Source organism: Penaeus chinensis, chromosome 32 (genome assembly GCF_019202785.1).
Source record: "Penaeus chinensis breed Huanghai No. 1 chromosome 32, ASM1920278v2, whole genome shotgun sequence".
Classification (NCBI taxonomy): Eukaryota; Metazoa; Arthropoda; class Malacostraca; order Decapoda; family Penaeidae; genus Penaeus; species Penaeus chinensis.
The window spans coordinates 14,442,271-14,454,770 of record NC_061850.1 but is presented as its reverse complement, the minus strand read 5'-3'; the positions used below and the strand labels follow the sequence as shown (position 1 = coordinate 14,454,770).

Sequence of the window (12,500 nt, the reverse complement as noted above, 5' to 3'; positions counted from 1 at the left end):
ATACAGAGATTGAGGTAGACATGCGCAAACATACTTGATTTCACAAATATGCATGGACACTTACTCTGATACACACAGATATACAGATACATAAGCATACACATGCATACTTGCACATGCACATTCTCTCTCTCTCTCTCTCTCTCTCTCTCTCTCTCTCTCTCTCTCTCTCTCTCTCTCTCTCTCTCTCTCTCTCTCTCTCTCTCTCTCTCTCTCTCTCTCTCTCTCTCTCTCTCTCTCTCTCTCTCTCTCTCTCTCTCTCTCTCTCTCTCTCTGTCTCTCTCTGTCTCTCTCTCTCTCTCTCTCTCTCTCTCTCTCTCTCTCTCTCTCTCTCTCTCTCTCTCTCTCTCTCTCTCTCTCTCTCTCTCTCTCTCTCTATCTCCTCTCTCTCCTCTCTCTCCTCTCTCTCTCCTCTCTCTCCTCTTCTCTCCTCTCTCTCTCCTCTCTCTCTCCTCTCTCTCCTCTCTCTCTCTCTCTCTCTCTCTCTCCTCTCTCTCCTCTTCTCTCCTCTCTCTCCTCTTTCTCTCCTCTCTCTCCTCTCTCTCCTCTTTCTCTCCTCTCTCTCCTCTCTCTCCTCTTTCTCTCCTCTCTCTCCTCTTTCTCTCCTCTCTCTCCTCTCTCTCCTCTTTCTCTCCTCTCTCTCCTCTTTCTCTCCTCTCTCTCCTCTTTCTCTCCTCTTTCTCTCCTCTCTCTCCTCTTTCTCTCCTCTCTCTCTCTCTTCTCTCCTCTCTCTCCTCTCTCCCTCCTCTCTCTCTTCCCTCCCTCCTCTCTCTCTTCCCTCCCTCCTCTCTCTCTTCCCTCCCTCCTCTCTCTCTTCCCTCCCTCCTCTCTCTCTTCCCTCCCTCCTCTCTCTCCTCTCCTCTCTCTCTTCCCTCCCTCCTCTCTCTCCTCTCCTCTCTCTCTTCCCTCCCTCCTCTCTCTCCTCTCCTCTCCTCTCTCTCTTCCCTCCCTCCTCTCTCTCCTCTCCTCTCCTCTCTCTCTTCCCTCCCTCCTCTCTCTCCTCTCTCTCTTCCCTCTCTCCTCTCTCTCTTCCCTCCCTCCTCTCTCTCTTCCCTCCCTCCTCTCTCTCTTCCCTCCCTCCTCTCTCTCCTCTCTCCTCTCTCTCTTCCCTCTCTCCTCTCTCTCTTCCCTCTCTCCTCTCTCTCTTCCCTCCCTCCTCTCTCTCTTCCCTCCCTCCTCTCTCTCCTCTCCTCTCTCTCTTCCCTCCCTCCTCTCTCTCCTCTCCTCTCTCTCTTCCCTCCCTCCTTTCTCTCCTCTCCTCTCTCTCTTCCCTCCCTCCTCTCTCATTCAATTAAAGTCTATGGAAAGACCACATGGCAAGGTATCAGAATGGAAATACAAAGGATGATCTTTGTAGTAGTTTGTGCATTTGGGATGGATTTAATTCTTCTGGACTTAGCTTCTGGCAGGTGTGGTCTAATTTTAAACTCTTACCTCCTTTCTGTATATTTATATAATTATTCATACTTATTTATTTTTAGCTGGGAATCTACATATGAACTAGAACTGTCAAACTTTACAAACCATGGAGATATTGGAGACATTTGGTTTGGTGAAGACAGCATGCAGCGTGTGGTGGACTGGGTCCTGGAATCGGACAATGTGAAGGAGAATTTCTCCATTCTTGATATTGGGTGTGGGAATGGTGCTTTCCTGCTATGTCTTGTGAGTATTTTTACATTGCTCTTTTATTGGGAAAGGCCAGAATTTTTAGTCTTGCTCATTTTAATTGTTCATTTGTGAGAGAAAGAAAAGGAAAAGCATGAGATTTAGCTAGAAAAAATGGAATGAGAGAATTATATTGATATTAATTTGATTTCAGGCATAATAAAGCTAATTTATATATCATACACATTTTTTCAGGCCAGTGAAGGCTTTAATAATCTGTTTGGGATTGATTATTGTGGTACTGCTATAAAGCTAGCAGAAGCCATAGCAAATAGCAAGAAAGCAGACATCAAATATGAGGTTAGCCAATTTCTGTTATATTGCTATATTGATGTATTGAATTTTATACATTTGATTACAGTAATAGAAAGTCTAGCTTTATTCTAGAGCACTATTTTTTTTTTTTTTAAGTAAATACTGAATAATATTGATTTAGGAGAATGGATAGTATGTAAATAAGAACCAGTATAACTGAACCTGAAATGGGGTACCGAATGCAGAGAAAGTAAGTTTATTAATTTGGTTGTTCCCTAATATTCTGATTTTTTCTAGACTGTAGATTTGCTGGCAGAACACAAAAAAAGTGAATTAACAGGAAGGAAGTATGACGTCACCCATGATAAGGGTACATATGATACCATTTCCTTAATGCCAGAAGATGCTGAGACCAAGAGACAGCAGTACATCAAGGAGGTTTACAAACTAACCAAAGACCAAGGTTTATTCATTATCACCTCCTGCAACTGGACTGAAGAAGAGCTTATTTCTCATGTATCAGATTGTAAGTGTAGGCAGTGTTTTAATCAAGTCATATGTCAAATTGTTTTTAAAAATGCAGTCATTTCGTTTACAAAACCATTACAAGGCTTAATGCTAAATTAAAATCCTTGACATAAATGTTTTAGAGTTTATTTTGTTCGATTTTTTTATTAGAGTTTGTGTATCCAAGGAACCAATGACAGCCAATGGACATTTAGTTTAAAATCTTCTTTATGGTACTACGAAATTAGAAATGTTCAGATTTTACATTGGCCAGGAAAAAAATAAAGAATGATGGTTATTTCAGAACTGTTCAGAAGGGAGAAGGTTGAATGATTTAGGAAGAAATTGAAGTTTGAGACCTGCAGGCCAAGAACTCCTTGTAGGGTAGGGTATAGGGAGACATTTTGCTGAAGCATATGTCACAGGTAGTAATATGTTTGATACCCTCAATTTTGGCTAACAGTCTAGTTATTTATGATAACATGGAGCTGTTCTACCACAGATCAGCTAATTCACACCATAGGTATTACCTTGTGTGTTTATGAGTAACATCTAGTTTGATTATTCCTACATTGGTCGTAAGATTTTAATCCAGACTTTAGGAACCACCTCTCCAGTTTTTCTTTGCTGTACTTTGGGTTCTATTTTTACATATATCAAAACAAGACCTAAATAATGCTACTTCAGTAGGAAGGTCAATGACCTTAGAAAGAGAGGAAGTAAAGTATGGAATTTGCCAACTTTTTTCAAGAGATAATGAGTGACATGAAGACAGGTCAGTTACATCCTGTGGTTTAGAGTGAACCGAGATGTTTTCTAAAATATGTTTTTTTTTTTTTTTTTTTTTTCCCCCTCTGTAGATTATTAGATATATGTGGGAAGATTGTAAGAAAGTATTTTTAGTAAAATCAGATAATTTTTATATAAAAACAGATGGATAGATATTCATTAATTAAAATCAGGGTATTTAAAATATGAAATGGCAAAACATGTAATTTAAATGTGGTTAGATTAGAATTAATTTAATACCAGATTGTTAGACCGTGGCATTTACAGTTTCCTCCTTTTTCAGATTTCAGTGTGGATGAAGTGATCCCAACACCTACATTTTCATTTGGCGGAAAGGTTGGATCTGTTGTTACTTCTATAGTTTTCAAGAAGGTTGTCAGTTAAAGTTCATTCCATTCATGTTGGAGACACATCAGTAAAGTCTGATTTTTGTTTTATATGAGTGATCATGCATTTAAGAGCATTTAACAGAAATAGATGGAGGTATGTGGTTTCATATTATTATTGAGAATATATAAGATCCAGTAGTAATGATGTTTTTCATTCCATGTTGTTGTTTTTGACTTTATATATACATACAGATATATATATATATATATATATATATATATATATATATATATATATATATATATATATAATATAAAATATGATATATATGTATGTATGTATGTATAGTAGCATGGCTGTCATGAATATGAGTAACATTTTTGCAATATATATATATATTATATACAAAAAAATAAAAGTTCTAATGACCTCATGGGCTTATTTATTTTTCCTTCAGTATGACAAAGTATACTTGATTTGATTTTTCATCAATCATTAATATATTTTTTTTCCTGAAGCGCTTATGAATATATATCAAGTCTGTTTTGGTAAGGTATAATTATATATCCTTTACTAACATATAAAGCATTTCTGTTTTATTTTAATGGTTTAAACAAATGTGCTAGACAGCAAAGGTCATGTAGCACTACAGTAAAGTATTTTGGTGAAAGGGCTTTAAATGAGTTCTTTATTAAAACAAAAGGTGTTAAATTTCAATGGTCATACAGCATTAAAAGATTGTATGTGAAAGGGGTAAAAAGAGAAGTGAATGGGGAAGACAGAGACTGATAGAAAGGGAAAAGGTTAAGGACAAGGTGATTAGATCAAATGGAGGGTATCTATGTGTCTGAGGAAGGAGAAAAAGGTATCAATTATAAGTGGGGGATTCTGTGTGGTTGTCTGACAGGTTGGTGGGGTTGGTGAAGAGAGGACACATAAGGAAAAGCAAGGGTACAGGCTTCATTAGAGCAGGGGCAGTATAGTAGGATATGTGGGACTGAAATAGGAACATTGCATGGAGTGTGATATAGGGTAGGACTACATGAGGCAAGTGTGATCTATTCATAATGGACAAGAGCAGTTGCAGTGTCTGTTCTGGTGTGGTATGGGGCCAACCAAAGAGATATGGAAAATGTTATGGTTTGCAGTTATTGGTGGTCAGACCTGACCGGAAGGATTGCTAACAGTTTTAGAGGAAAGTGGCTGGAATGTATATTTTATTTTGATAATTAGAAAAATATTTAATTATTTAATTATCATAAACAGATGTGATACAATGATAAATCTTAAAATAACTCATAAATTTGACAAATACATCTTTACAATTCTGTTGTGTTTAAAGAACATTCTCAATGCCCAGCTATTTTATATTAATATCTGACACAGAAAATGGCTGATTAGGCAAAATGCAATTTATTTAATAGGTAAAAATGATTGTATGGCATCCCTTGGTTGGTAAACAATGCATAGACAGCTTTTGGGAAACATAAAAGATTATGTTGCCTTATAGGGTTTTGTGGAGTAAGCACTGTATTCCTCACAAGATATCTGACCACAGCTTTCAGAATATAAGTAAAACAGGATATAAAAAGTGGGACTGATTCTTTGTGATTCCCCTTACAGCCCCTTACCATGATAAGACCCTTCTCTTCCAACCATATCTCCAAAACCAATTAGGCAAAGTATCCTTTTGCAGTCGCTCTGATTGTTCACGCCTTGTCACAGTTACATCCGAGTCCCAAGCTCATGCACCATCTACCTTGACTGACCTCACTAGCAAGGCTATCCTGCCCAACCTCATTCCTCCCTTACTTGTACTAGAACTGTTTCCATCTCCTTGTCTGATTGCCCTGTCTACAACCAGGACTGGTCTAACTGAAAACAACATGCTTGCCTGTCTCACTGACTGTGATGTGGCAGTACAGCACTACACTCTTCCTCCTAGAGGTCAGTGTAAGTCTACACCAATATTACCATGATTGCCTTCCATAGACATGACCTCAACCATAAAGTTTATATAGATGGAGTGTCCTTCCTTGTCTTTCCATATCAACCCCTTCCTCATCAATGTCAGAAATGTTGGGCTTTTGGTTATCTGGCCAAACACTGTCACTCCACAGCTAACTGCCCTCTATGTGCCTAACCAGGTCATGACTGTCCAAATTGTTCTACTAAGTCATGCATGTGTGCCAATTGTGGTGGCTCCCATGATGTATTTTATAGGAGCAGCCCTGCCAACAAGTACAAATCTGAGGTAGTAGTTCTGATTGAAACTAGGCCTCACTTTATGTGAGGCCAGACAGGAAGCACACCAATGAGGTTTTTCTCTCTCTACCCATTCCAAAACTATAATTTGCTCCACTCCACTCCAATCTTCTAAAGATGTCTCAGCATCTCTTCCCTCAATCCCAAACAATCCTATCTCTACTCCCTCTCTCCCCCAGTCAAATTCCTTTTTCAGTTTGTGTGTGGGGGGAGGGGGGGGGGCTTAGGAAATGAAGACTGAAGCCCAATATAGGGGATCACCCCTGCTTTGGACCTCAGCCCTCTCCTCAATTAATTTTGAAGGGTCTTTTCTTCTTCTTCCCCTTCTGTCCACTTATTCAAATTATTAATTCATATTTACCTTTTTCAACACAATACTTAACCATAAGACTGTATGACCTTTGATGTCTGGTACATTTGTTTGTTTAGACCATTGGCCATTTTGGAAATCCACAAACATCACCTTACTAACCAAAAAACTTTCTTACCTGGGGGCTACTCCCCCAAGCCCCACCTTATCACTATATTCTGTAAATCCCACTAATGAACTTTCCACTAATGAACTTTTGTGTTCCACTTGTTAAATCAGGCAATCTAAATGTTCCACCACATCTTCTACCACATCCTCTTCAACACCCACATTTATGCCCTCTTCTCATCCTCTTAATGGTTAATGGTTAATGGTTAAAAGCAAAATAAATGTGCTAGACATCTAAGGTCATGTAGCACTATAGTAAATGGTAGTGAAGGGTGGTTGAGTTAGTGATTAGTTGTCAAAGTTGGGCAAAGGAATTGACGAGTAAATGGGTTAATGTTGGGTAAGGTAATGTATAGGGGTTAGATCAAGTGAAGGATGTATATGCATTTGAGGAATGAAAACAGGTTGTCAAAGCAGAAAGTGTGAGAAGTTGTGGGAGGGATCACGAAAATCGGTCCCATTTGGCTGGGCTAAATAGATTATTTAAGAATTTTGTAGAGATGGGGGTAGTAGAAGGACAGGGGCATGTGGAAGAGGGAGTAGTGTTGAGGGAGGTAGTGTTATGGGGAGGTGGACAATAAGGTTGTAAGGTAGTAATAAGGGAGGATGGGGTAGTTGATGAAGAAGGTTGTGGGGGTATAGTTGTTGAAGTTGAGCATGTTGGGAGTAGAAATGTCTCCTGGGGTGTTGATTAGGGTGGATACTGTACTAGTCGGCATTGAGGAGGGGGTATTAGTTGTAGTGTTCAGAGCCGTGGTCAAAGGAGAGCCTGGGGTCAGGGAATCGGGCGAGTTTGAATTGGTGGAGCCATTTGATGAAGAGGCAATTGCCTCTTATAATGGTATGGTTAATGGTTAATGGTTATTCATTGTTGGCTATGATAAGCCTGGAGTATGTTGGGGAGAGAAATGGTCCACCCCTCAGGGTCGCTTGAGGGGTAAGGGCTAGACAACTAAAGCAGGGGAATACTGTGCCCATGGCTCCCTCAGGCCATTCAGGACTGGCACAAAGTCAGCCTTTCATCCTTTCAGCACGGCTCTCACACCTTAGGAAGTGGATAGTAGAAGGGGTTGGTGAAGGGACAGAAACGAAAAAGTAGGAGGGGGAAAAAAAGACCATGCAAAATTTGTTGAGTCGAGGGCTGAGTCCCAAGGTTGGGGAATTCCCCAGCATTGGATCCCAGTCTCCGTCTCCTAAGCCCCCCCACGACAACAACGGGCAAGGGATTGGGGGGGTCATCCTCTTAAGAAAACCATTGTTTCTTTGACCTTCCCACCCAAAGCCCTAGAAAACATCCACCATTTCCTAAACATAACCCTAGAGAAGGCTCCACTCCCTCATTCACCCTCCAATCTCTCTTTTCCTATTCCTTCTACATTTAAAGTAACTGCTGATATCCATCCTCCTCCTCAAGTAACCCTCTTCCCCCCACTCCCCTTCTCCATTCCCTCTTCTTTCCCCATTGTCCTTACCATTCCCACTTGGATGTTCACATGACTTCCTTGTGTTGCAACAGTGTCCTAGGATCCTTCCCCTCCTACCATTCTTGCTATTTCACCACCTTCCCCTATTCCCTTATCTCATTCCCTAGATTCCTCTCCTCCTACTTCAACTACCATATCTACTCTTATTGATTGCTTCATAATGGCTTTTTTGTAGTTTTCCTTAAACTGTCCTCTACCTTCCTCCAACACATAAATACTCTCCATTTCATCTAATTGTCCTATGCCCTTTAACCCTTCCCCCGGGCCGTTTGTAAGCCCAGTCCACATGAACACTCATGGTTGGTATCAAGACTCTTTACTTCTTCGCAGTGCTACTAGCTCTTTATCTGCAGATGTGTTACTTGCTTTTCTGACATTCTCAAAGGTCTATATTTATGTGTTATGCTTCCATTAAGCAGAATCCATAATATCTTTCCAGATGATGTACAATAGTAATAATGAGTAACAATGTGTTATTAGTGTAAAAAACCCTATGCCAGTGATCACAATGGAGAAGAGTAGGTTACAGTGCATTGGAAATGGTGTCCTCCCTGAGGCTGATACTCTTCCAGGCATGGTTCACTGATGGTACATGCCATCCTTGTTCACAGGTGGAAATAATGCTAGAGCCCCTTCCGAAAGGCCCACTGAGTAATTTCCCTATAAAAGCTTTGTATATTCATGGTAAGATGTCCCTGTCACCTGCCACCCAACAGCATTATCTAATGGCAAGATATTTCCGTCGCCCCAGCATTCAGCCAAATTTTCCGTGACAAGACATTACCTTTACTTACCCCTTGGCAAATGTTTTTCATGATGAAATGTCCCCTTCACCAGGATCCAACTGTTTAATTATTATCAATTTCTTATTTTGTATTTGATCATATCATACAGTGTTACTGTTTAAACATTTCAATAATTCTCAATAAATCCTTTATTAAAATAAAAAAAATCTATTTTCTCTCCCCAAGGTCACTGCAAGTTTATTTACCTCACAAAGATATTGATGTTCGGATTTGGATTACATCCACTGTCTCATGAGTAGGAAAGTTTTTGTTCTTCATAGTATTTGACAAAAGCTTTTACTCAGGACTTGGATTAACAACTTTTCAGGTAAACCATTTGCATCAGCTTGTGGCATCTAGAGAAAATAAGGTAGCTAAATATTAATATTCCTAATATCTAATACCTAATAACAAAATTAATCATAATAGAGATATTAATATTCCTAATTAGTAAATTAGCTATCAAAATGGCTAATTAACTTTGTTTTGGATTTCAAGCACTTCACTGAAAAGTAAGCAGTAGTCTTCTGGCAATTTTCAAAGATTTTACCCATCTTGAACCTCTTATAGCCAGGGATGCTTATAGCCATCATGAAAATACAGCCATAGGCATTACCACACATCAAAGCAAGTTGAGCGAGAAGTTCCTCTATATGCACCAAACTTCTGGCACTGGTATTGAAGGGTTAATTTATTTTCACTCTAATGTGATATAAGCGAGGGTATACCCTCACTTACATATCCTCAGACCAATTTTTCTAATATTTTACTAATTTATGCTTTCATATATAACATAATTATCTGTAGTGACTTACCTGGTTGCCACTAACATCTCACAACTAAATGCAGGCAAGCAAGGAATGTCTTTAAATTTCTAACTGTAACAACAGACTATCAAGTAGTCAGTGGACTACTGCTGTGGGAAAGTGGGGACATAGGACAAATTCATTGTTGGGATCTATGGCATGCTTTTTTTCCATGTTTTCAGTGAAGAATTAAAACATAAAATGTATGGTTCTAAAATAAGTAGAAATGACAATGATTTAAAATATTGAATGAACATATAGAAGACACATGCAGCAAAGGCAAGATTTGCAACTTGTGGATAGCCTTTAATTTCTTTTCTTGTAACTAATGACTGTTTATTTATTTATTTAAACATTTCTAGCACATCAACATCTAAGGGCATTAGTGATATATAGTGATAAAGCCCCCAGGTAAGAAGTTTATTTTGTTCACAAGGCGATTTTGTAGATTTCTAGAATGGTCAATTGTCAAAATAAATATCTGCCAGACATCAAAGGTCATATAGCATTATGGCAAAGTGTTGTGGCAATAAGGTTAAACATGAGTTAAAGATAGGATAAGTGGATAGAAGAGATGAAGAAGGAAAAGGAAAGAAGAAAAGACCATGCAAAATTAGTTGAGGCGAGGACTGAGAACCATGTTAGACGTGATCCAAAATTCTGCTGCCTTAAAACTGGAAATCAGAGGACAATTTTTTTTTTTTAACTTTCCTTACTCTTGGATTCTAAAGCTACTTGGCATAATTTAACACAATTGTGTGTGTGTGTGTGTGCGTGTGTGCGTGTGTGCGTGTGTGCGTGTGCGTGTGCGTGTGCGTGTGCGTGTGCGTGTGCGTGTGCGTGTGCGTGTGCGTGTGCGTGTGCGTGTTTAGCATTGTAACATTGAAGTAGTGGCTTGTGAATTGTACTGAATAATTTAGCCATGAAATCTGGTCTTTGTTCATTATCTTAAAATACTTAACATTGAATGGATTTTGCATTTACTAAATATTAAAAGCAAGAAATATAAAAATACAGTCTCCTGTAGATGAGTTGAATGTGAATATAAAAAGATATCAGTTACAAATAAACCAAAATCATAGAAAAAAAAGACTAAAAAAATACAAACATTATAACTTGTTTTATGTAATGTACCAGAAAACTAGTTTCCTTTCTTTTTATCAAGGATGACAAATATTTATAACTCACAATGAGTCTTTGCAGTCGGCTGTTTGAGTGAAAAATTGGAAATCCTCTACACATTTAGCTGACATACACAATTTTTAAAGATCTGTGGCTTAGAAGCCTACTACTGAGGGGTTGCATCTCCTCAATAACTGCAGTCAAAGTCAAACAAGTGAACAACTGTTTAGTGCACCCAACTTGAGCAGGCATGATCACTCTTTGCTTGGATGCTCTTTACTCTGCATTTGAAGCTCGTTTGCCATGACATGATTAGACGTTACCAAGCATGAGCGGGTTGATATAGAGGTAGCATACATACAAAATACACATTTATATGCTAAAGATTTGACAACAAGCTCTGCTGTTATTATAGAATACAAATATAATTACAAGCTTGTAAGCCAGGGATTTTGGGGGAAAAGGTATGTGGCTTATGATGAAATCCTAAACCAGATGTATGAAGCATAACACTGCAGTGCTTTTCCAACTGTGTGGTGTGGTAGTAATACTCTTTGTTTTACATAAAGGGTGTGTAATTCTGTTTTCCCATATGGTGTTTAGAATACGTAACAAGTTACATTTCTTGTTTTAAATGTATATAAAAAAATCACTGCATTAAGTTAGCATTATTAAACTTTCCTCAAACATTAGTAACTTAACAGCTGCAAATCAACATGAAAAGTTAACTGTACTATCCTGATGATAAACCTTGAATTGTTGGTGTTATATTTCAATTTTATGCACAATCATTTTCATAACTGTTTCTGCAAGTATGATGAAAACATTAAATAATTTACTCATACTTGGCAATCCTTACTTTCTTATCATTAGGAATAAAGTTGAAGCAAGTATATTCAAGAACTACTTGGGATTTCTATCGACTCACTGTGAGTGTGTTTCATTATGCTTGATCTACAAAGCTGCTGGCAGTTATCGTTTCAATGGGTTATCTTTAATAGTTCAAAATAATATCTTAATATTATTCCATGCACATCTTATTGAAGAGAACAGTCTTTGACAGTAGGAATTTATTATGCTTACCTACACAGATGTGTTATTACTATTATGCTGCATTCAACAAGCCAACTAGACAAGAATTTTATCAACTAAAAGCCAATAATCATCACATACAATTACATGTTGATCCATGCATAGCTCATTTTGACTTGAAATCACAGCACAGACTGCTATTAATAGTATGATAAAAAATGCTTTAAGATAATGTATCTAAAGCTCAATATCCTAATGTACATAAGCATTTTTTCTGTAAAAAATTTTAACAGTAAAATGAGAGGAAAGTAAAGGAAAACCTTCATAAAAATATGCTTTAGTTATCAAATATTGGTAGTAATTTGATATGCAAAATCAAAATGACAGGAATTCAAGCCTTGTTAAAGCTGTCTGAAACTCATGCAGCTTACAAGCATGTAGATATAATCGTAAATCTTTACTCATAAACATAGTTTATGAAGTGCTACCTCAAAGTCTGTGAAGCTTAAGTATCAAAGCACCCAATATTCATTCATATAATGGAGTTTAAAAGACAGGACAGAATAATTAAACAATGCACATATTACATTATATATTTTCAGGACAACCTGTACAAGCAGAGTTGATTTTCAAATAAATAAGTTATCCTAAAAAATTAAAATATCAGACTGACTTTTATGCACAGCATCACTTCAATAGCATATATGCAGCTTCATTCATTAAAATGATGAATCACTGAGAGTTTTGACAATATGTCTTAAGCTCTCTTTTGATGGATACCTCATACAGTTATGTCTCCTGAGAGACTGGCAGTTTTGAGCTATTGTAAAACATGAATAGTGTACCTGAATAAACAGAACTTCTCTACTGAGAGTAGACATTGCAATGGGGAAAAATAAATAACGTGGATTAGGATAATTCCTACCATAAACAATATTTCACTTATAACCAGAGAACAAAATTATTCTGCATTCTGTTA

General features: G+C 37.8%; 2 protein-coding genes across 4 annotated transcripts in view; one reads left to right on the top strand and one right to left on the bottom strand.

Annotated features, from left to right (window-relative positions):
* LOC125042606 (EEF1A lysine methyltransferase 2-like) overlaps positions 1-3,663 on the top strand; it is a 5,352-nt gene extending 1,689 nt beyond the window's left edge. Inside the window, exons 2-6 of one of the 2 annotated variants that reach the window (XR_007116361.1) lie at positions 1,482-1,665; positions 1,864-1,968; positions 2,221-2,449; positions 2,735-2,855; positions 3,503-3,663. Coding sequence is in view for 1 of the 2 variants with exons in the window: in XM_047638361.1 (XP_047494317.1) it covers positions 1,482-1,665; positions 1,864-1,968; positions 2,221-2,449; positions 3,503-3,603 (619 nt within the window). In the remaining variant the exon portion in view is untranslated. The remainder of the gene's footprint in view (positions 1-1,481; positions 1,666-1,863; positions 1,969-2,220; positions 2,450-2,734; positions 2,856-3,502) is intronic. The other variant, XM_047638361.1, reaches the window with a different exon arrangement.
* Positions 3,664-12,100: 8,437 nt separating this feature from the next.
* Positions 12,101-12,500, bottom strand: part of LOC125042647 (UBX domain-containing protein 7-like) — an 11,825-nt gene continuing 11,425 nt past the window's right edge. For both annotated transcript variants that reach the window (XM_047638425.1, XM_047638424.1), the window contains one exon: positions 12,101-12,500. This exon is cut by the window's right edge and continues 946 nt beyond it. The gene's annotated coding sequence lies outside the window, so the exon portion shown is untranslated.